Source organism: Acipenser ruthenus, chromosome 2 (genome assembly GCF_902713425.1).
Source record: "Acipenser ruthenus chromosome 2, fAciRut3.2 maternal haplotype, whole genome shotgun sequence".
NCBI classification, from domain to species: domain Eukaryota; kingdom Metazoa; phylum Chordata; class Actinopteri; order Acipenseriformes; family Acipenseridae; genus Acipenser; species Acipenser ruthenus.
Genome location: NC_081190.1, coordinates 5070979 through 5092076, shown reverse-complemented (window position 1 = coordinate 5092076; position 21098 = coordinate 5070979). Strand labels below are relative to the sequence as shown.

At 37.4% G+C, this 21098-nt stretch overlaps 1 protein-coding gene across 3 annotated transcripts in view; it reads right to left on the bottom strand.

Moving 5' to 3' along the window:
- Window positions 1–21098, bottom strand: part of LOC117403679 (ras GTPase-activating protein 1-like) — a 49134-nt gene that overhangs the window by 8897 nt on the left and 19139 nt on the right. For 2 of the 3 annotated variants that reach the window (XM_058986936.1, XM_058986930.1), the window contains exons 2-15: window positions 19587–19739; window positions 18117–18252; window positions 14725–14795; window positions 13499–13616; window positions 13131–13162; window positions 12160–12212; window positions 10889–11039; window positions 10540–10618; window positions 9961–10084; window positions 3088–3244; window positions 2616–2703; window positions 2446–2526; window positions 1716–1873; window positions 1510–1586 (exon numbers count right to left, since the gene is read on the bottom strand). In XM_058986936.1, coding sequence (XP_058842919.1) covers window positions 1510–1586; window positions 1716–1873; window positions 2446–2526; window positions 2616–2703; window positions 3088–3244; window positions 9961–10084; window positions 10540–10618; window positions 10889–11039; window positions 12160–12212; window positions 13131–13162; window positions 13499–13616; window positions 14725–14795; window positions 18117–18252; window positions 19587–19739 — 1478 coding nt within the window. The remainder of the gene's footprint in view (window positions 1–1509; window positions 1587–1715; window positions 1874–2445; window positions 2527–2615; window positions 2704–3087; window positions 3245–9960; window positions 10085–10539; window positions 10619–10888; window positions 11040–12159; window positions 12213–13130; window positions 13163–13498; window positions 13617–14724; window positions 14796–18116; window positions 18253–19586; window positions 19740–21098) is intronic. The other variant, XM_058986945.1, reaches the window with a different exon arrangement.

The window sequence follows — 21098 nt, the reverse complement described above, 5'->3', positions numbered from 1 at the left end:
CAGATACAGTGGCTCTCAAAAGTATTCACCCCCCTTGGACTTTTCCACATTTTATTGTTTTACAACATGGAATCAAAATGGATTTAATTAGGAGTTTTTGCCACTGATCAACAGAAAAAAATCCACAGTCAAAGTGAAAAATAAAATCTACAAATTGTTCTAAATTAATTACAAATACAAAACAGAAAATAATTGATTGCATAAGTATTCACCCCCTTGAGTCAATATTTGGTAGAGGCACCTTTGGCAGCAATTACAGCCATGAGTCTATTTGGATAAGTCTCTACCAGCTTTGCACATCTGGACACTGCAATTTTTGCCCATTCTTCTTTGCAAAATTGCTCAAGAGGTGTCAAGTTGGATGGGGACCTTTGGTGAACAGCAGTTTTCAACTTGTTCCACATATTCTCAATTGGATTGAGGTCCGGGCTTTGACTGGGCCACTCCAGGACATTGACCTTTTTATTTTTAAGCCACTCCAGTGTGGCTTTGGCTGTATGTTTGGGGTCATTGTCCTGCTGGAAGATGGATCTTCTCCCAAGTCCCAGGTCTCTTGCAGACTTCAGCAGGTTTTCCTACAGAATTTCTCTGTACTTTGCTGCATACATTTTGCCCTCTATCTTAACAAGCTTTCCAGGCCCTGACGCAGAGAAGCATCCCCATAGCATGATGCTGCCACCACCATGCTTCACGGTAGGGATGGTGTTCTTAGGATGATGTGCGGTGTTAGGCTTGCGCCAAACATAGCGCTTAGCGTTGAAGCCAAAAAGCTCTATTTTGGTCTCATCAGACCATAGAATGACCACTGGAAATGTTCTTATATCCTACCCCTGATTGGTGCTTTTGAAGAACCTTATTCCGGATTTGCTTTGAATGTTCCTTCATCTTCATGATGTAGTTTTTGTTAGGAAATGTACTAAACAAATGTGGGACCTCCCAGAGACAGCTGTATTTAACCTGAAATCATGTGAAACACCTTAATTGCACACAGGTGGACTCCATTCAAATAATTATGTGACTTCTAAAGATAATTGGTTGCACCAGAACTTATTTAGGTGTGTCATAGCAAAGGGGGTGAAAACTTATGCAATCAATGATTTTCTGTTTTATATTTGTAATTAATTTAGAACAATTTGTAGATTTTATTTTTCACTTTGACATTATGGACTTTTTTTGTGTTGATCAGTGGCAAAAACTCCTAATCAAATCCATTTTGATTCCATGTTGTAACACAATAAAATGTGGAAAAGTCCAAGGGGGGTGAATACTTTTGAGAGCCAATGTAGGTGCCCTGAGCAAAAGGCGAGGGCTCTTAATGAATGTCAAGGTCAATCATCAAGCAAGTAATGGCTGCTGCATTGCACACTGATGCTTAGGAGGAATGATGCAGAGAATAATAATGCTGTTATAAACCAAACAATAATTTACAGGACTAACGATAATGGCGGAGTCAATCCACCAGGTTTATAATATTTAGTACACCCTGTATATCTATCAATGATTACTTACATATATCTGGATCTTTATTCTTTTTGGTCTTGTTACTCAAGCTTATTTCAAACCGGTTTATTTCACTTGACAGGTCACTAAAAGAAAAAAACTTAGTCAATATAACAAAACTCTAAACACAAATAGTAACGATCATACTAACATTAATAAAAGTAACAATCACCAACATGTCTCTTTATAACTTTGACACACCAGAAAAAACTCACTCGAATATGAATTCTTCGGTCCATACAGGGTTCTGCCCCTCCCTAGGGTGTGTTTTTGCTACCTGCACACTGTTCAGATAAATGTTACAGTAGGGATTTGTGAAATGTTTCACTGGAAGTTTGTGGGCCTCTTCAACATATAAACATAAGCTGCTGACCTGAAAACAAACCAAAAAAAATACTACTGGTTACTTGTGCTGTATAACCCAAACCAACATATAACACTCCATCAATGCTTTGGACTTCTTGTCCAACTTATGAATTTCATTATATGCATACTATTTTTTTTTTAAATATAATCTTATGAAATGAGTACTGTACAATTCTTTAGTTCATTTTTAGTTAATACTCAGGGTGTAATGATACGCTAAAGTCACGATGTGATACTTATCACAATATGCAGTTCGCAACACAATATGCATCACGATACAAATAATGGTCCAGATTTGTATGATGCACAATAAGATCAAATGATCTTTTAACTTTGGACTTTTGTTAAAAAAAACAAAATTAACGAGATAGGGTGGGTATGTAGTCATGCCAGCTATAAAACACATGTATTCTTCATTCAATAACCATTTGGTGAACTACAATGAGCTCTGTTGTGCTTCTTGATACAAACGATACATACCTTTCGTACGATATGATATATCACGTTGATATGGGATGAATCACTACAACACAGGTTAATAATATTGTGATGGGAAATACAATTATAAAACAATTCTACCTGCCGAAGACGCTTATTGGATGGTGCCTGAGTTGGTTTTCTTAGATTACTGCAAAATGTTTGCAAACATTTCATCCAGTCCTATTAAAAAACAAGTGAATGTAGTTAATAAATCAAGACCTATGTAGTCAAAATGTTTAAGGTTTACTATTTTCTGTATTCATACATACCTGAGCCTGTTCAGGTGTCTCTCCTGCAAAGTAGAAGATGTAATGCTCCTCACTAAAGTGCTGAACTACAATCTGAAAACAGTTTGGCCTGAAAAAACAGAGTGTCATGGGCACTTAAGTGAAATATAATAACTCTTGTATAAACATGCTGATACAAATTCAGAGCTTAAGGTTTTTATACTATTGTTCAGTATACAATTACATCTCCAAGAAATTTGATTATTAGGAAATAATTCACTGCAATAAAACAGAGGGTTGAGGTTGACAGTCTGACAAAATACACAAAACTGGTCAGGCTTATTCACTTTTGAACACCAAGCTGCACCTGTGCGCGTTTACACCCTACCCCCTAAACCTGGGTGAACTGTTTTGTGAGATGAGAGTTTTTTTAGCAACATAATGAACAAATGTGCATAGGTCACAACTTATAAAGAATATGAAGGAAAGAGAAGAGAACAAATTGTTAGCTTACCTGCCAAACAGACTGTCATGGACCCCATACACAGTACAGACACTCAGGTCAATCAAACCTTTGGGTTTGGTGGCTCGCTTTTCACTTTCAAAGTAGATTAGCTGGGCATCATTCCCCTCCAGGATGAAGTACAGGTTTTTCCACCTTTTGCCTTTGCCTGGTAATAAAACATAGAACAATTAAAATACATAAAACATAGAACAAATTATATATATATTTATATATATATATTATATATATATATATATATATATATATATATATATATATATATATATATATATATATATATATATATATATATATATTTATATATATATATATATATATAATATATAAATATATATATATATATATATATATATATATATATATATATATATATATATCTTTATTATATATATGTATTACTACCACTAATAATAATAGCAATGAGATTGTGAATAAAAGTAGAATTACAAGTACAGTACCTATTTGTGGCGTGCTGCATCCAGTATTCTGGCTATATCCTATATATCCTATTCGTTGAACAACACAGTACACCCCCCCCCCCCCCCCCCCCAAAAAAAAAGCACAAAGTTTCAGTTTGTTTCAATTGCAAATGTTAATTTAAATCTTTGTTACTTATTAATAAAAAAAAAAAAACACATATCGATATTGCTTTGCCGTGCCGGTTGCATAGAGCTGTATGAGCCAACATCAGCAGCAGTTAGATTTTTTTTTTAATCAGTATTTAAATCGTATAATGAAGGCCATATAGCGAGGACGTAAATAGTATATCTACACTCAGCTGACGGTTTGGACCAGAGACTATTGCTGCACTCGGTACTGTAAGTTACAAGCAAGCACCATACATTTAAAATAAAATTACCGGTACATTTTATTAATCACATTAAAGACATGAAAAAAGCGATATTAACATGCTACGTTTATACACACCATAGGGGCTACAGAAAGCGTTTTTTTTTTTTTTTTTTTTATCTGAGTCAGTGATAATAACTATTGTTTTGTATTCGATTTTTTTTTTTCTGGGTTGGGAAATAACGTAAACTACAAGGAAATAAAGGTAACTACAAGATAACAAAATGTGAATCATGGTGAGCAGAGTACAGTAGCTTGTAATTCCAGTTTGTAACTTTGTTTAAAAAATCATAGCCTTCAATATAAATGTATAAATTTTGTCTGTCATGTGACATATACTAGTGTGCTGACTGGATACGATTGCTTGAGTTGTCAGGGGTGTTACATTGGGCAACCCTCGCGGGATTTGGTAGCAAGCAATATAGCTGCTACTAGTAAACTGCCTAGACAGCTGCCGCTAGAGGTGCTGACCCGCTTTCGAGATCAATTATTATTAATAAAAAAATAAATTGCAGAATTATTGATTATCCAGTGATACTAGTAAAATTCCAGACTTTTTCAAGTCTTTCATAACAGAGACATGGTTTTTCAAGCATTTTCAAGACCTGGAAATCAGTTGGAGACCATGGCATTTTTCCATACTTTTTCCACACTTCCAGACTAGCGTACGAACCCTGCTCGGGTCTAATGGATTTAAATCAAATATTTTAAACATAGATATCAAACAAAATTACAGAAAATGTGAACATAGATACAGATCAAAGTTTTCAGTATGAAATGTGACACACTGTCAAAATGAAAACATTACAAAGTTAGCATCATGTATGACCTCCCTGAACATTAACACAATCCATGCCACTCTTCCTGTGCAACTGCAGCCAGTTGGCAAAGAATGGCTAGTTACGGTTGTGGGGCGATTTGGTCCCACAGATGTTCTATTGGACTCAGGTCAGGAGAAAAAGCTGGCCACGGCAAGACCTCGACATTGTTTTCTTGAAGTCGTGCAATTGTAATCCTAGGACTGTGTGGTCTTGCATTGTCCTGCTAGAAAATCAACACTTCTAGACTGGCTTGCAGGAATGTAAAAACTGTTGCCTCAAGGACTTTGTCAATGTATTGCTGAGCAATGTATTACTCCCCATATCATCACACTTCCACTGCCCCACCATCAGCATAAAGCTCACCACAACGTGGTGGGCCAGTGTGGTGACCCTCTGCCTTCCAGGACGTGGCCTGTCCCGAGCCAGTTTCCTGGTTTCTCTGGACTAGTCTGCTTATTGTTGAAGAACAACAATATCTCATTCTCCGGACAACCTCTCACAGACAGGCCGCCTTCAAGCATGCCGTTAGCAACCAGGTGATCTTCATTACTCAAGCGGGGTACGGTCATATCTTTCACTGTTCTTGCGTTAATTAAAATCATGTCTTTTCGATTATTTATACAGATTCTTAATCAACTCATTTAGGCAATTTTAACTTAACTTAAATACCTAACACTGAGCACCTGGGGCTGGTTTTTCAAAACTTTGGTAATCGGATTTCCGTGTTTGATCTGGATTATATTGTGCAATTGGGTTTTTCAAAACATCAAAATGCGATCAAGACTACTGTGATCCAGATTTTGTTTTAGTAATCCGATCACACTGTTAATCACGATTAAATGTTGCAATTGGGGTTTTCAGAATTTAAGAGGAGATCACGATTACTTTGATCCAAAATACCAGGATAATTGTGATCCTACTGCGGAGGTGGATTTAGCTTTTAAATGATCATAGAACAGCAACATTTTGTTTGAATTGTCATAGCAAATACACACTATATGTCAAAATCGAATGTTATAAAATCATATTTACATATTTATTTAAGTTTTGTATCCATGCAAGCAAAAAGGAAAACATGCATTTAGAGGTATATTGTTATTATTTATTTTTTAGCGGACACCCTTATCCAGGGCGACACACAATTCTTAAAAGATATCACATTATTTTACATACAATTATCCATTTATACAGTTGGGTTTTTTGAAAACAAACTGGAAAGTCAGCACAGAACAAAAAGTATTCCTGTCGGTTGTAGTCAAGTTAAGTCAGTACTACAGGTACGATCCAGCACAGCCACCTTGCTTTAACCCTTTGCAGTCCATTTATTAAGTGCGCGTCAGGTCCAATTTACTTTCACACGCGCAGTTAATTTTAGACGAGCTGTTTAAAAGTATTTTTTTTCACAGTCAAACGGGTTTAAAAGGCCCTGCATATCAACAAAGCACTCACTAGGCATCTCCAGCCCCGCCCACCCTTTCGTTCACTATCGCTTTCACAGATGCTAATAAATAAATAATAATAATAATAGTGGTACATACCGATCGATAATCTCCTGATCACTCGTTTTATCACCAAACTCCTCAATAATGCAACCCAAGTCATTATTTTATTACTATAACATCTCAAAAAAGCTCTGCAAATGTCCGTGATAGCCTCTGTGCGCTGGTGTGGTATCACATAGTTTGTGTCCTTATACCCGGCCCTATTGTAATGCCAGGGGCATGTATGCTTATTCATGAGTGTCACAAAGACGGCCGGAGTGGGTGGCGTCAGACCAGAAACAGGAACACAAACGACAGAGAGATGTGGTTTGGTATAAGCTGGGCGCGTGATCGCGCTCAGCATTTAATAAACAGAAAATAAAAGGTTTTAAACACAAAAACACTGGACACGGCACTTGCGCCAAAATAGAGACAAACAAAAACGAACACACACTAACAAACAGGGACGAACAAACACGGTGAGTAAAGCAATATTTACGTTCTTTCTTTCTTTCACTTTTTAGTTTCTCCTCTCTCTCCCGTTCCCCACTCACCGAACACCTAACCCCGACTGAATGAAAATGTGCATCTATATATACTGTTGTGCTGGGATTCAATTACTAATTAATTATTCACTTGAATCCCAGCACGTGAATTAATTCTGTGCAACCTCGTGCTCGCATATTATATTTTAAATGCACGTGCGTGATGTGCAATCCCGTGCCTAAATACAAATATACAATTTAAACACACGTGAAACACAGACCTGTTTATATCCCGTGTACCAATCTATACACCAACATTAACATACGCACGCATACATACAACATAGAACACACAAATGCACACAGGGGCAGGGCACTTTGCCACATATACCCCCCCTTGTGCGCAGCACACATGGCCTCAACGGCCACCTCCCCCCTTAAAAATCCAGCAGTCCAGGACAAAGTCTCGGGCTGGGAAGGGAGGCTTCAGTAGGCCCATGGCTGGCAATGCTGTCAGCTCCCCTGCCGGTAGTGGCACGGCTGACAGCATGCTGGTCCCGTCCTGCAGCGAAAAAGCTGCGGGGGCAGGTGGTCCCCCGACCTCCCCCTTCTTCGTAGCCGGCAGCTCCCTCCTGTGGGGCTCCGGCCACAAGAACTCCTGCAGCGAAACTGCTGCTGGGGAAAGTGGTCTCCAGACCTCCTCCCCCTTCTTCGTGGCCGGCAGCTCCCCTTTCTGGGGCTCCGGCCACCGTACTCCCTGCGGAGGTACGGGCAGCAGAGGCAGCTCCTGCTCCTCTGCTCCGGGCGGTGGCGGAGGCAGAGGCAGCTCCAGCTCCTCTGCTCCTGGCGGTGGCGGAGGCAGAGGCAGCTCCAGCTCCTCTGCTCCTGGCGGTGGCGGAGGCAGAGGCAGCTCCAGCTCCTCTGCTCCTGGCGGTGGTGGAGGCAGAGGCAGCTCCAGCTCCTCTGCTCCTGGCGGTGGTGGAGGCAGAGGCAGCTCCAGCTCCTCTGCTCCTGGCGGTGGTGGAGGCAGAGGCAGCTCCAGCTCCTCTGCTCCTGGCAGTGGTGGGACCAGCAGGTATTCACCCTCTGCTGGTGGAGGTGGGAGGGGCAAGCAGTCCTCCCACTGCGGTGGAGGTGGAACCAGCAGGTATTCACCCTCTGCTGGTGGAGGTGTGAGGGGCAAGCAGTCCTCCCACTGCGGTGGAGGTGGAACCAGCAGGTATTCACCCTCTGCTGGTGGAGGTGGGACCAGCAGGTATTCACCCTCTGCTGGTGGAGATGGGGACAGCAGGTACTCCTCTGCTGGTGGTCCTGCTACCTGGGCTGCTGTTCCGTTTATAACTGCCTCCAGGTAGCTGAGGACCAACCCCACACCTTCCTCCCAGGTGCTTACGGTCTGTTCCCTCGCATATGCCTCCCATCGCTCCCTATCCATAAATCGCAGGAACTGGACGACTACTGGGATAGACTGGGCCTCCAGCCCAGCATTTTCCAGCATCCAGTCCCGCACTTTGATTGCGTCTTCTGCCATTTTTTTTTTTTTCCCTCTTTTTTTTTTCTCTCTCTCTCTTTTTTTTTTTTTTTTTTTAATCCAAAAATGCTGTTCCTGCTCTGGCCTGGAGTCCTGGAGGCGCTGTAGATCCCACTTCTGACACCACGTGTCACAAAGACGGCCGGAGTGGGTGGCGTCAGACCAGAAACAGGAACACAAACGACAGAGAGATGTGGTTTGGTATAAGCTGGGCGCGTGATCGCGCTCAGCATTTAATAAACAGAAAATAAAAGGTTTTAAACACAAAAACACTGGACACGGCACTTGCGCCAAAATAAAGAGACAAACAAAAACTAACACACACTAACAAACAGGGACGAACAAACACGGTGAGTAAAGCAATATTTACGTTCTTTCTTTCTTTCACTTTTTAGTTTCTCCTCTCTCTCCCGTTCTCCACTCACCGAACACCTAACCCCGACTGAATGAAAATGTGCATCTATATATACTGTTGTGCTGGGATTCAATTACTAATTAATTATTCACTTGAATCCCAGCACGTGAATTAATTCTGTGCAACCCCGTGCTCGCATATTATATTTTAAATGCACGTGCGTGCATTTAAATAAAATGTGGTTTCAACTTTATGTACTATTTATTTCGGGAATAAACAAAACAACGTTTAATTTGAACTGCTATTTGGCATCCTTTGTTTTGTAGTTAATTCACTGGGGTAAAGTATCCACCACTTATACCGTACAGAGTTATTTCGGGCAGCCGTTTATATAAGACAAATAGCGTTTTTCGTTTGCCATTCCCATTGATTTCAATAACAAAGACATCATTTATACCGTGTTAAGCACGCCATATACTTTGGGCAAACTCAGCTGTTTGGATCTCGTTATGTGTCACTCCCACAGATTTAAAATAACGAACACACTGCTTATTACTGTAGTAATTACTCTTACTAATCCACCAATCAGCTGTTTTCACCTCAATCTCTTGCCATTCACACATATTTCAATATAAAAGGTAGCACTTTACTGTAAAAAGCTTGACAGAGCTTGACAATCAATCAGCTGTTTGCACAAAGTTACTGAGTGATTACCCCTGTACTGTATCATGGCTATTTAATTCCTGTACGGTGTCAGGTTTACAGTTTGAAAAAACAGCAGTGACTGCAACAGCAAGCAAACAAGCATGCCTGGAAAGACAAAAGGAAATAATTTCAGTCCTGCTTTGCTGTAATATGGATGGCAGTGAAAAACGTGACTGACAAATCAAAAAACCCACATTATTTTAGAGGCGTTCACCACCTCCCTGTGGTTTACCGTGCAAACAGAGCCGCCTGGATGACTGGGGAATTTTTTTCTGAATTGCCAAGTATGTGTGTGCTGCGCTTTTAACACTGCGGCATGCTATGGAGCAGCATTCGGATAAAGAGACAAATTGAGATTTTTTTCGAAAACGCTGACAAAGTTTGCCGTCCATAGTAAGTTACGTTGCTGCTTGTGTATTCGGGCAGTGGTGTCTTTGTTCGTCTTTTCTAAGCAGTCAGTCACTTTGCTGTTTGTGTACTCGGGTAGTCATGTCTTTTGTTGGCAATTTTAGTACACGTATCACTATACTGTACTTGAATTTAAGACGCAGGCTATTTTTGAGAAGAGAAAAAGTTGTTTAAAAAAGTGTGTCTTAAACTCGAAGGAATACGGTATATATGTACAAACACTTACCTTTGTGTATTAGGAGGTAGCCTTTCTTGACAATGTTTTTGTAGAAAGCATCTTTCGTCTTACGTCTGATTGTGTTGTAGATTTCTTTTCCATCCACAATATCAGAAAGCACTTGTTCCTGATTCTGAAGTTAAACAAAAAAAGAAAATGTAAAGTTTGACGACTTCTTGTTATATTGAAAACTGTGATGTACTAGTGAACCCACTATGGTTTATCAAGAAGGTACCACTAGCTTTAAAACATATCTGCAAAGTGCCAGCGGTTTTCTAAATCCAGGTCATGAATTAAAAAATCAAGAACCTAGTGTGAAAGTGTTCTCAAAACAGAGTTCTGGGGCTTTTAGTGCAGTTCTTGTCACCAACATTAAAAAAGGCTTTTCCAAAAATTGGATAAGCATGTTGTTCGAAACACCTCCTAGACCCTAGAAATGAGGGTGGTGCCTTGAGTTTCAAAATAAGGCATCTTGGCAAAGAAATCAAGAGGGTCCCTTGCCTGTTTTGTGTTGAGAGTGCTATTCATTCCACAAATGTAAATGAAATAAAAAAAAATTGCAGACACATATAGATATTATGAACATACCTGCACTGAAACAGGGTCCTTCAGGTTGAAACCCTCCACAATCTGCTCTTTTTTATAGTGGTCAATGATGTCATCAATACTACAGAGGAAATTAAAAGAAAATTATCCATTCCAGACAATCCCTTAGTGGCCATTGTTTAACATGTTCATCTTTTAAATTAAAACAAAAAACGTAAGTCCCCAACTTAAGCCCTTGTTCATTTAACTGCAATATATTGTATTTTTCAGGAATGGTTTCTCATTGCCATACAATTATTCAAAAACAGAAATTGCCAATAGTGAGGGTTTATTTTCATTTGTCTTACAACTTGAAAAAGACATAAGTGTTTCATAGAAGCATGTTATTTACCTGTTGTAGTATCTCCCTCCCATCATATACTGATTGTTTGGAGTGGGACATATTTTAAACCTCTGGATATGTTCATTTGTCCGAAAGAACAAAGTGTAGTCCCCAGGTGTGTTATCTGAAGGTCTGATAAGAAAACTGCATATTTGTCCTACTAAACAAAAAAGATAATGTAACTTCAATGCAAGTTTCATTTAAAGTCAGTTGTTAAGATTATTAAAAAAAAAAAATTATTCAAAAGGACCAGAAGTAGTTGGGAATCTTGCCTCCACAAATTGAATATTTGCAATTTAATTTGTTTCACCTGGAACTACCATAGGGTACATTTGCAAAAATGAACGTGTATTGTCTCAATTCTTATTTCTTCCATGTGTACCAAATGCTTACTACGTAGGCCCACTTATGTATTTTTGCTAATTTATCCTACTTTGCATCCATTTTTTAATCCAAGTGTTATCCTTAAACTAAAATAAAAACCTCTAGCAAATATTACCAAAGTTTAATTCTAACCTTGTGTGCGGTTCAGGGAGCAGGAGCTAGGGCTAGTGTTCTGTCCCACCAATAATATCTGCCTATCTCCCTATTTAAACCCCAAGTCATGCCCTTAAGCTCTGTCTTGTGTTTCCTCCATCCCTTCCTCTGCCACTATGCTGCTCCAGCTCTGCAACAGTCTCCCTGTGGGGCAAGTGAAGCTCACTTCCCAACCTTAGAGGCTTCATCAACCATGAGCCAGAAGGGACCCCCGTCCAAATCTATCCTAACTCTTTCCATTCTTCCCATTCTCTCACCTCTGGGTTCCCCTTGGGGGGGAAACAACAGTTGCTTCCCAGCCCTGGAGGTCGGTTCAGTGTCACCTCCGTGAGCCAAGGGAAAACCCTGCACTCATCCATAAGTCACAAAGCACCTCTCTCCTATTCTCAATTCCTGAGGTTCTTCCTCCACACAGCCCTTGCTCCTGTCCTGTGAACTTTTGGTGCAGGAACACAGTAACCGATAATCTAATGGGCGCACTTTCCTGCATCACGCAGCCACAAAATTCCAGGCAGTGAAAAGTGTCCATCCTATACTTTTCATTATTTCTTTCCAGCCAAACAGTTGCAAGAAAAACTGTTCAACATGACCTTTAACTATTGGCATCAATATTTCTATTAAAATTAAGTTTAACATTTTGCATGTCACTACTGCGTTTGATACAGAAGTCCATGTTTATTTATATACAATGCATGTCAATGATATTAAGATTTAATAAATCTGTAAAGACAACAGGCACTTACTTGTCATAAGCAGGTTGTAAGCTTCTTGTTTGTTGACTTTTCCATGGTACCAGCTGCAACAATAAAGAAAATACCACATTATAAAACAAAAAACACTGGAACGACATCCATCTCTGTTTCTTTTCAGTAGTAGCAGCACCAGCAGCAGTACCTATGAGTCAGCCTTGACTCAAAGCTGCATGCTTAGTCATCTCTCTCTGGCCAAGTTTCAGCCAATGAAATTGATGGCTTTGAACACTATTTTACAGACTACGGATAGGTCAAAAACAGACTCACTGAAAATAAACAACAAACACAACCAACCTGTTTAAATACCATAAATCATTTAAAAAAAAAAAAGTACCTTCTTAATACACTCATTTTCAAACATTGACTGGCCAGAAAATTAGCTATTGCTGTCAACATTTATATTGCACCTGTGGTGGGTTGAATTCTCAACAACGTCCTCTATTCTGAATCAAACCCAATTTAAGCCTTAAAATAAATTGTATTACATACATTTATATTCTCTTAATATAAGTGTTTGTTGTTACTTTGGTCAATATAGAACAATACATGGTGTTAAATGCAGAAAACACTAAAAAGTGGGGGCATCATTTCATGTGAACTCTGTAGGCACTTCAAGTAAACTCTTGTTATAATATCAAAAACACAGTATTTGCTTTTCTTCCCTGAACACAGTGGAGCTTGCATGTCACATTTATTATGGGTATATTCTGGATCTTATCCATTTACAGTAGTTCAGTGGCAACAATTCAATAAAGATGGGAGGTTGTGTGCTGCAGCTGAAGCTATTGTTAGTGAATGTAAACTGGTAAGTCGACAAGGGCTGTTTTCTTAATTAAGAACATGCACAAAAGGGTAAACTAATGAAAGAATGTTACAAATGTGGATACAAGAATATTGTACTTTCAAATTTAATATTTTAAATCTTGTTACATCTTGCTGAATATGATAAATAATCTACTCACACTTTGCCCTCATGTGGATCCTCTTCTCGTCCCTTAAATTGAAAACAAAACAAAAAAGATATAGATTATATATATATATATATTAAAGAACAACAAGATGACATTACATTTCAGACTGGCTACATGGTGTAGATGGTAACATGTCAGGTGGAAGGGATGAGATGCTCACTGGTGCAATGTGAAAGCAATCGGAATGAGAATGGAATCCTTGTAATTGGGAGTTTATTGTTGATTTTGAGGATTTGAGGCATATGATGGCTTCTCCCAACAAAAAAAGTTAAAATACATAAAACAATTCATGTTATTTAGATCTTTTTCAATGCTTGTTGGAAAGAACAACAAAAAGAACAACAAAAAATGTTTCTCACCACTTCCTCCACCAGGTCCTCTACAATGAGACCTTGCTCCTCTGTCCTCACATTTGTAACCCACATCCATCCATCATCTAGTTCATTGTGAACTATAAACATGTCCCCTTTAAGGAAACTGAGCAGACAAATACAACATGGGAATTACCGAGACAGGAATTGAAACCATATTAAAGGACTTACATAAAATAACTACAATTCTTACACCATTTGATATAAAAACACATTAAAGGTGAGAGTATCTATTATTATTATTATTACAGTGCACTCCGTTTATAAGAATTACTGATATAAGAATCAACCGCATATTCCTGATTCCATAGTCCTGATAGTAAAATACTGTACTGTAATGTCATTTTAATTCAAAGGCCATTACATGTAACACCACACAGCAGTTAAACTAGGCACCCTCACGAGACGATCGCTTCTCAAGTATACTGTAGTAAAACAGGATTCTGCAGCCTTGAGTAAACATAATCATGATCATATAACAAGCTGCTTACAAATGAGGATTTGTTTTGATTGTTTTGATGTATTGTCCTCAGTGATTGAGCACCATTGACATTTGTATACTGTATTTAAACTGCTGATGTGCGTAGTGTAGATCTTATCGGTTCGCTTTTAAGAATCAACCGCTTACAAGAATCAAATCATCCGGGACGGATGTGATTCTTATAAACGGAGTGCACTATATTATTATTAATAATAATTACATTTGGTTTTCTATGTAAAGTGGGTATAACAAACCAAGAACTGTAAAGTTTCACATTACCTGTAATGACAAGAGCATAGTATTTAATACAAGTTGTAATATTTTAATGTTTGACAAAGCATAATAAATTATTACTGTAGTTTTATCTAAATAGCTATTTTTAGCTTTTCAACTAGTCCTACCTTCCCCAAATATTTATACCGTTTGTGGTATGGCTTGCATGCCACAAGTGAAAGTAACTAATTAGTCATTTGCAAAAATATGCAATATTATAATGCTAACTTCTGTATCCTGGGAAAACAAAGGATTTTTTAAAGTGTTAAAATATCACGAGAAGACTCAAATAAAAAAATTAATAAACTAAAAAGTAACTGTATTTAAAATAATTATTGCATCAACATGTAGTTCTGTAACTGCTTTGCATCTCAAATAAATGTATTCCACACATTTAAACAATTAATAACTTTTTACTGTTTATGTTCAAGCCACAACTATTTATTTGTATTATTTTTACCTGATTTCATCTGTTTCTGGCACTTTGGTGTATGGCAGGATGGCTCGGACTCTCCTTCTATCTTCCACAGGCTGGAATTACATTTTTAAATCAAACATTTTACTTAAACTACTTACCATTTTAAAATGTTATGCACAGGACATGAGACATAAAACACATGGAACACTTTTACGTTACGTATTGTTGCTGTTACCATCTTTGAAAACATAAGGGCTAGTTTCTGTACAAGTTACTAGCCTTAGTAGAGCTGTGTGGATCATACAGACCTACATATTTAATACAATAAATAACTAAATTTGCCATGAGGAGAAATTAAACACTATAGTATTCTCTCATTTGAAAGCTGCTGTGAAAAAAAAAAAAAAAAAAAAATTAAAAAAGTAAAAATTAGCAGAAGCGCTTGCTCAGTTTTGTGGCTTACATGCACACAGACAGAGAAGTACAATTTAAAATACTTCTGTAGTTAATCAGTTTTATTTCGGGGTTATTAAAATAACTGTCAATAATTTTGCTAATCATTGTTAGTTTAGTGTGTTGACAAAAGTTGCACAACTTCATAATGCAGCAAACGGAGAGAAACTAACAGTACCAATGCCCTATTATATAATGGTTACATGGCAGGGCGCGTAATAACCGCAGTGCCCAAGCCACTTGCCTATATGCCTGCCCATCATTGCCAGCGGTATCTGTCAGCACAAGCACATCTGATCTACAACCCATTAACAAACTTTCTCAGCATCAGCTGGCCCATTCTGTCACAATTCAATTGAATTCCATCTAATCTCGTCCTACGAGAAAATGACTCATTATCATAATGTATTATTGTTGCCATTTTTTTTACTGTGCACCTCCCAGCACTAAGCCCGAAAAAGATGTACTGTATCATTGGTTAATGACGGGAAACAGAGGGAGGGACGCTGCTAGACTGAGCCAGAGATATCTCTGACTGAACTCAATATGACCGTGCCTCCAGGAATTTTTAATCACACGTGTTCACTGGCAGTGTCACTGATTTTTCTGTCTGAGCTCCATGTTGACTCAAAAACTTTAAAAAGAAAAAAGGAAGAAGAGCTTTCTAAATCGGCAGGTAAGAAATGGGTGCACAACAATTCGTTCCTGACAACAATAATAATAATAATAATAATAATAATAATAATAATACGACTACTACTGCTACGACTACTACTAATAATAATAATAATAATAACAACAATAACAACAATAACAATAATAATAATAACAACAACAATAATAATAATGTGAATTTCAAGTACTGTAGAAATTGGTTGTGCCTTCATATGTTGAGCCACTTGTACAGTTTGTATTCCACTGTGTTTGGATCATTTAGGCATTTACAAAAAATATCAAAACAGCAGTGGGTTTTCAGGCCATTTCTTTAGCAGCTGCAATTTAATTTGTTTTCGATGCTTCGCTGTCCGCTGTTTCACATACACGTGAATATCCTTCAAATAATGTATACCTATATTTTTTAATTTACAGCTTAGTTTTAAAAAAAACAAAAAACACATAATGTATCATATTACACAATCACATATTCTATGATCATATATGGTATAAGGAGGTCTGATTCTATGCTTAAAATTGCAATACTTTAAAATGCAACAGTGCAATACACATTCTGACTCCTTCCATGTCTTCAGTGTACATTGCTAATTTATATAGACATGACCGTTGCTGTTTTGTAATTTGATGTTTTCCCCCCAGAACATCAACGCTAAAAATGCACAAATACATAGTAGCTCAAATCCTTACATAAAAAAAACACACAAAAAAACTGAGCAAGTAGCTATGTATGACGTGGTTCAAGTAGCAGCTCTCTGCGTTATGAAATGAGTAGGAGAGACAACATAATAGTGAACGAAACACGATATTGAGAAGTGGATCGATTTCTGTTTTCATGTATTTTTGTTTAATACCTTCTCACTACCTTACGTATTTCACAAAACTGGTTAGAATGTGTATGCTTTAAAACAGCATACCTTTTTTCCTGAATCGAGTGTCCAGCAATGCATCAAAACAAAACTGTAAATCCTTTGGCAACTGTAAATTTCAAGAACTGTGAAACTATAGTCTCTCAAATGTAAACATTGATGTACATCCAGCCGTTCATTGTGATGCACAGCATTCTCCATTGCCTGACGAAATTTCTATTTCGAGTTTTTTTCTTTTCAAAGCTGCATTGTTTGTACAGGTTGTACAGGTTACAGCGGTTAGCAAACTACAGTTGCGCAGACACACTGCAGACCGAACCACTCGTTTGACCATTATCATTATTGCACTCCAGCCGTGGGTCTTCAGACAGTTTGCCTGAAAAGCTATCTTTAACTTTCCCTTCACTGACATCGCTTATTTGTGCTGTTGTATCACTAAGGCTGTATTTTTTCATGGTGAGCATGGACTTCACAATTTCCAAGAATTAGAACCAGTGCGGTATAATAATAATATCCAATACTCCGTTAAAATCAAAATTTCTGAAAGAATACTATTTATATCATTTTAAAATGCATTGATTAAACGTTCGCTTCACCTGCGGACAACTTGTTATATGAAATCCAGTTGAACTTGCTTACCCTAAATGAAATACATGGCATTGACGGTTTTCAAAAAAGCTTTAAATTACAGGACACAGACAAGCGCTATATTTAGCTCTTGTTAACAGGGTGACAGACTTTAGTAAAAAATACCCTGAATATTTATTTTTTGCTAAATTACCCTTTGTATTTTTTCATAATGAAAGTTTGTTTTTAAATTGGATATTTTTACAATGGAAGTTATATATCTATATTTTATTTTTGTAACAATTAGTGTGTGAATCACCCAGAAAACACTGATTTTTGTTTGTTTGAATTAACATTTCATCAACTTAATTGGCTCTCTTGTATTTTTTGTTGTTGTTTTATGAAGGATTATGAAATTGCCTTGGTGCCCTTGGATTGGATTTATATTTTGCCTTTCTGTCCCCTAGAACTACCTTGGTGCCCCTGAATTTTCACGCCCAACGAAGGCAACATTGCCTTGCCCTTTATGACCTTAACTTCATGCCCTGACATGGGTAATCAAGATTATAAACGGTTACAGTTTAAGTAAGGTATAAATCGAAGATAAGTGGTGAAGCAATGAAATGATCAACTGTGGATTTTTTTTTTTTTTTTTTTAACACTGATTCAGCACTTCGTTGTTTTGCCAAACATTTCTAATTGAGCTGCTATTCATTCAAAATACCATTGCCAAATGACTTCCTGAACTGGAAAATAAATCAATTATATATAAAAGGGTTAAATTATAGAAATGTTTTAAACCAGTTAAAATGATTAATACCCCTCCTTTAAAGTTAACTAACCATTCCTGTGAAAATCAACACAAATACCCACCTCTGGAGGTGCCACTGGAGAAAGCAGTTTTTCCCCTTGAAGTAAACAGGACACATAACTGTAATAGCCAATAAGGTCTGACAGCGAGGAAAACCGTCGTCCACCAATGTAATAATCGCCACACATTGCAATGATCCTAATAAAAGAATTAAGACATATGCAGTACATTAAGAGATACACCAATGTGTTATATTCTTATAATTATAAAATGTAAGTTAATTAATAACAAGCTAGTAAACTTAAATTTCTCTATGCCCCAAATCTGTATGTGGTACCGTTTTCTTTTTCAGAGAATGTATTTGCATCTTCAGCCCCACATTTTTTTTCAGTTTACCAGCAACTAGTGTAAACATAAATGCTGCAAGCTGACATCTGAGAGATAAACACAATTAATGCTAAGCAGGTACCATATGCATCTCATACTGTATTCTAATTGTAGTCCTGTCAAAAACCAAAAACTAATTTTCAATATGAACTACCTTGGCCCACCAAAAAAAAAAAAATACCACCACTGTGCTGGCTTGTCTGGGTGGTTTTTTTGTGTATCAATACAAAGCAATGTGACAAAGGTTCACACTCATAAGAAAAACAAATTAATTCCAAAAGTCATTTTCATGATTTATTCTTCGTTTCACAGCTTCATTTTTTGAAGAACAAACAGATTAAATTTCTCATCCATAAGGAAAGTCGCAAACATGTTTCAGCCAAAAAGCCTTCATCAGTGTGTATACACAGCTTCAATATCTCGATTTAAATACACTGAGTTTAACAGGTAATGCATAAAATAAATAGAAAATATCTGGGATACCACTACACTTCTGGGATAAATGATTAATTCAGGAGATACCAATATATATTTTTTTCTTTTAAAAAAAGGAATTAATTAGCAATAAAATGTCTACCCATATATTTAGGACCTGGGGAAACTATATGCTGCTTGTTTATACAGTCATATTTATTGAAACTGACAATTCATAAAATAAAAGTATAGATCAGTCAGGACTTAAGTTATGCTCAAATTTTGTTTTTTTTATTAACATGAATCACATGTTTTGCCCAACATGTGGGCTGCATGCAATCTTTTAGATTACTGATATATCCAGTTTCTAACAATAGCTCTTTGTTGACATCTTTACACTGCATTACCACTGTCCTCCCACACCTTTTCTTTATCACACAGCCAGCATCAACTTCAACCCTCAAGATGTTGCTTCCTGTACTGTTTTAAGCAGCTTCAACCCTTAAAACTGCTGCTCCAACTCCCAGAATCTAACTCCACACTTTCTGTCCTTCCAAGTGACCGATCAATGCTTTACTATGATCCATGTGTTTTCAATGTCTTTGTGTTCATTGTGAACTTGTATTGAAAGTGCAAGACTTAGAAATAGTGTTTTTTTTTTCTTTTCTTCTTTTGTTCAGTAATTGCTATGAAAAAAAAAACATAAAATAACAAAATCTCTAATACACTACCTGAAATGGTTAACAACACTTGTTTTGCTCAGAAATGACAGCACGAATGACCCCGGTCTCCGATCGCTTTCCCTAATGAGGTAACTGCCAGGGGTTTTGGCCTGTCTGAGACGCTCTTCAGCAATTGTCCGGTCAAGTTTTCCATGATACCACCTGAAAGACAGAACAGGTATACAATATTACAAAAAAAAATGAAAGGTTTGAATGCAATTTACCAGCATAGTTCATACTTTATTTCCAGCAAATGTAAAGCAAATATGTGTCACCTTACAGTAATCCAATTATCCCTGCAGAGAAGCTATCTAAAATCAAGAAGACACAATTTTGATCACACTGTACAGTACCGCTGAACAGACCTGAATAACACATTTAAATTGAAGGAACAGCCAACACATGACCTTTATGCTATGTTAACATCCATTTCTCTAAAGGCATCTCTTAAATATTTAATTCTCAGCATATTAACAGGAAGCTGAAGAGCAGCTTGCTACGGCAGTGTCAAAAAGCGTTAGTAACAAGTACTGTATTTGGTAACATGCATCACTCCGGAAGTAACTTAAAAGCATCTAAGAATTGCAAGAAATCCAGTTTTCTGTCTTAAGAACCAGTAGAGAGAAAATCTTGGGCAAGGTCCAAGACCTACATATCTAGAGAACTACAGTACTTTTCCAAATATGATTAAACTTGGTTATTACTTTGACATCTTAGCATGGCTACTGTATACTGTGAATTATCTACCTAAGATGTACAATAACTCTGGCTTTGTAACATAACATATAACAATAATTAAAGCATTAAAACTGGAGGTATACAATAAGCAGAATACCATTTCACCACTAAGGGGAGCCATATCATGAGCCTTCTGTACAGTACAGTGCAATGTAATCACAGGAAGAAAAACAGTGATCATACTCTGCAATCACAAACTTCACAATAACGTTTTATATTGTTAAATAGAAAGTTTTAAAGTTAGAGGAAACTGAAGTAAACAGAGTTTAGCAGAGATCAAGCTACAGTACATGAAACCACTGAATACCTTGCTAGACCAGCACACGTCTGCAGCACTTTTGTGCAGTGAAAGGTAAGTGACTGTTCAAAACATTAAACCAGGCCTGTTTCTTTTTATTCTGTTTGTTTTCAATTTACACTTTGCATCTGTTCAGCTGCATTACTTGTATGCAAGTTGGAAGTTGATCATACATTACATCCCACCTTATCGGCACAATTCTACAATAGGGGGTTTATGTTTAATAGTGAATCCAATAAACACTAGATCAGGCATGACATCAGACATGAGTAATTTTTGGAGAATTGTGCCGATAAGGCTGGTAATCACCGAAGAAAAAAAAAAGGAAGCCGCACACTCAAACATACTCTTAAACATTTACAAAATTTATTGAGAAAGAAACCAACTATTCGGCTGCAAAGCCTTCATCAGGGTATTAAACCATTAAAATGACAAATCCATGTAGACAGGCAGTGTAGAGACATACTGCAGGTGCAAGCAAGTTT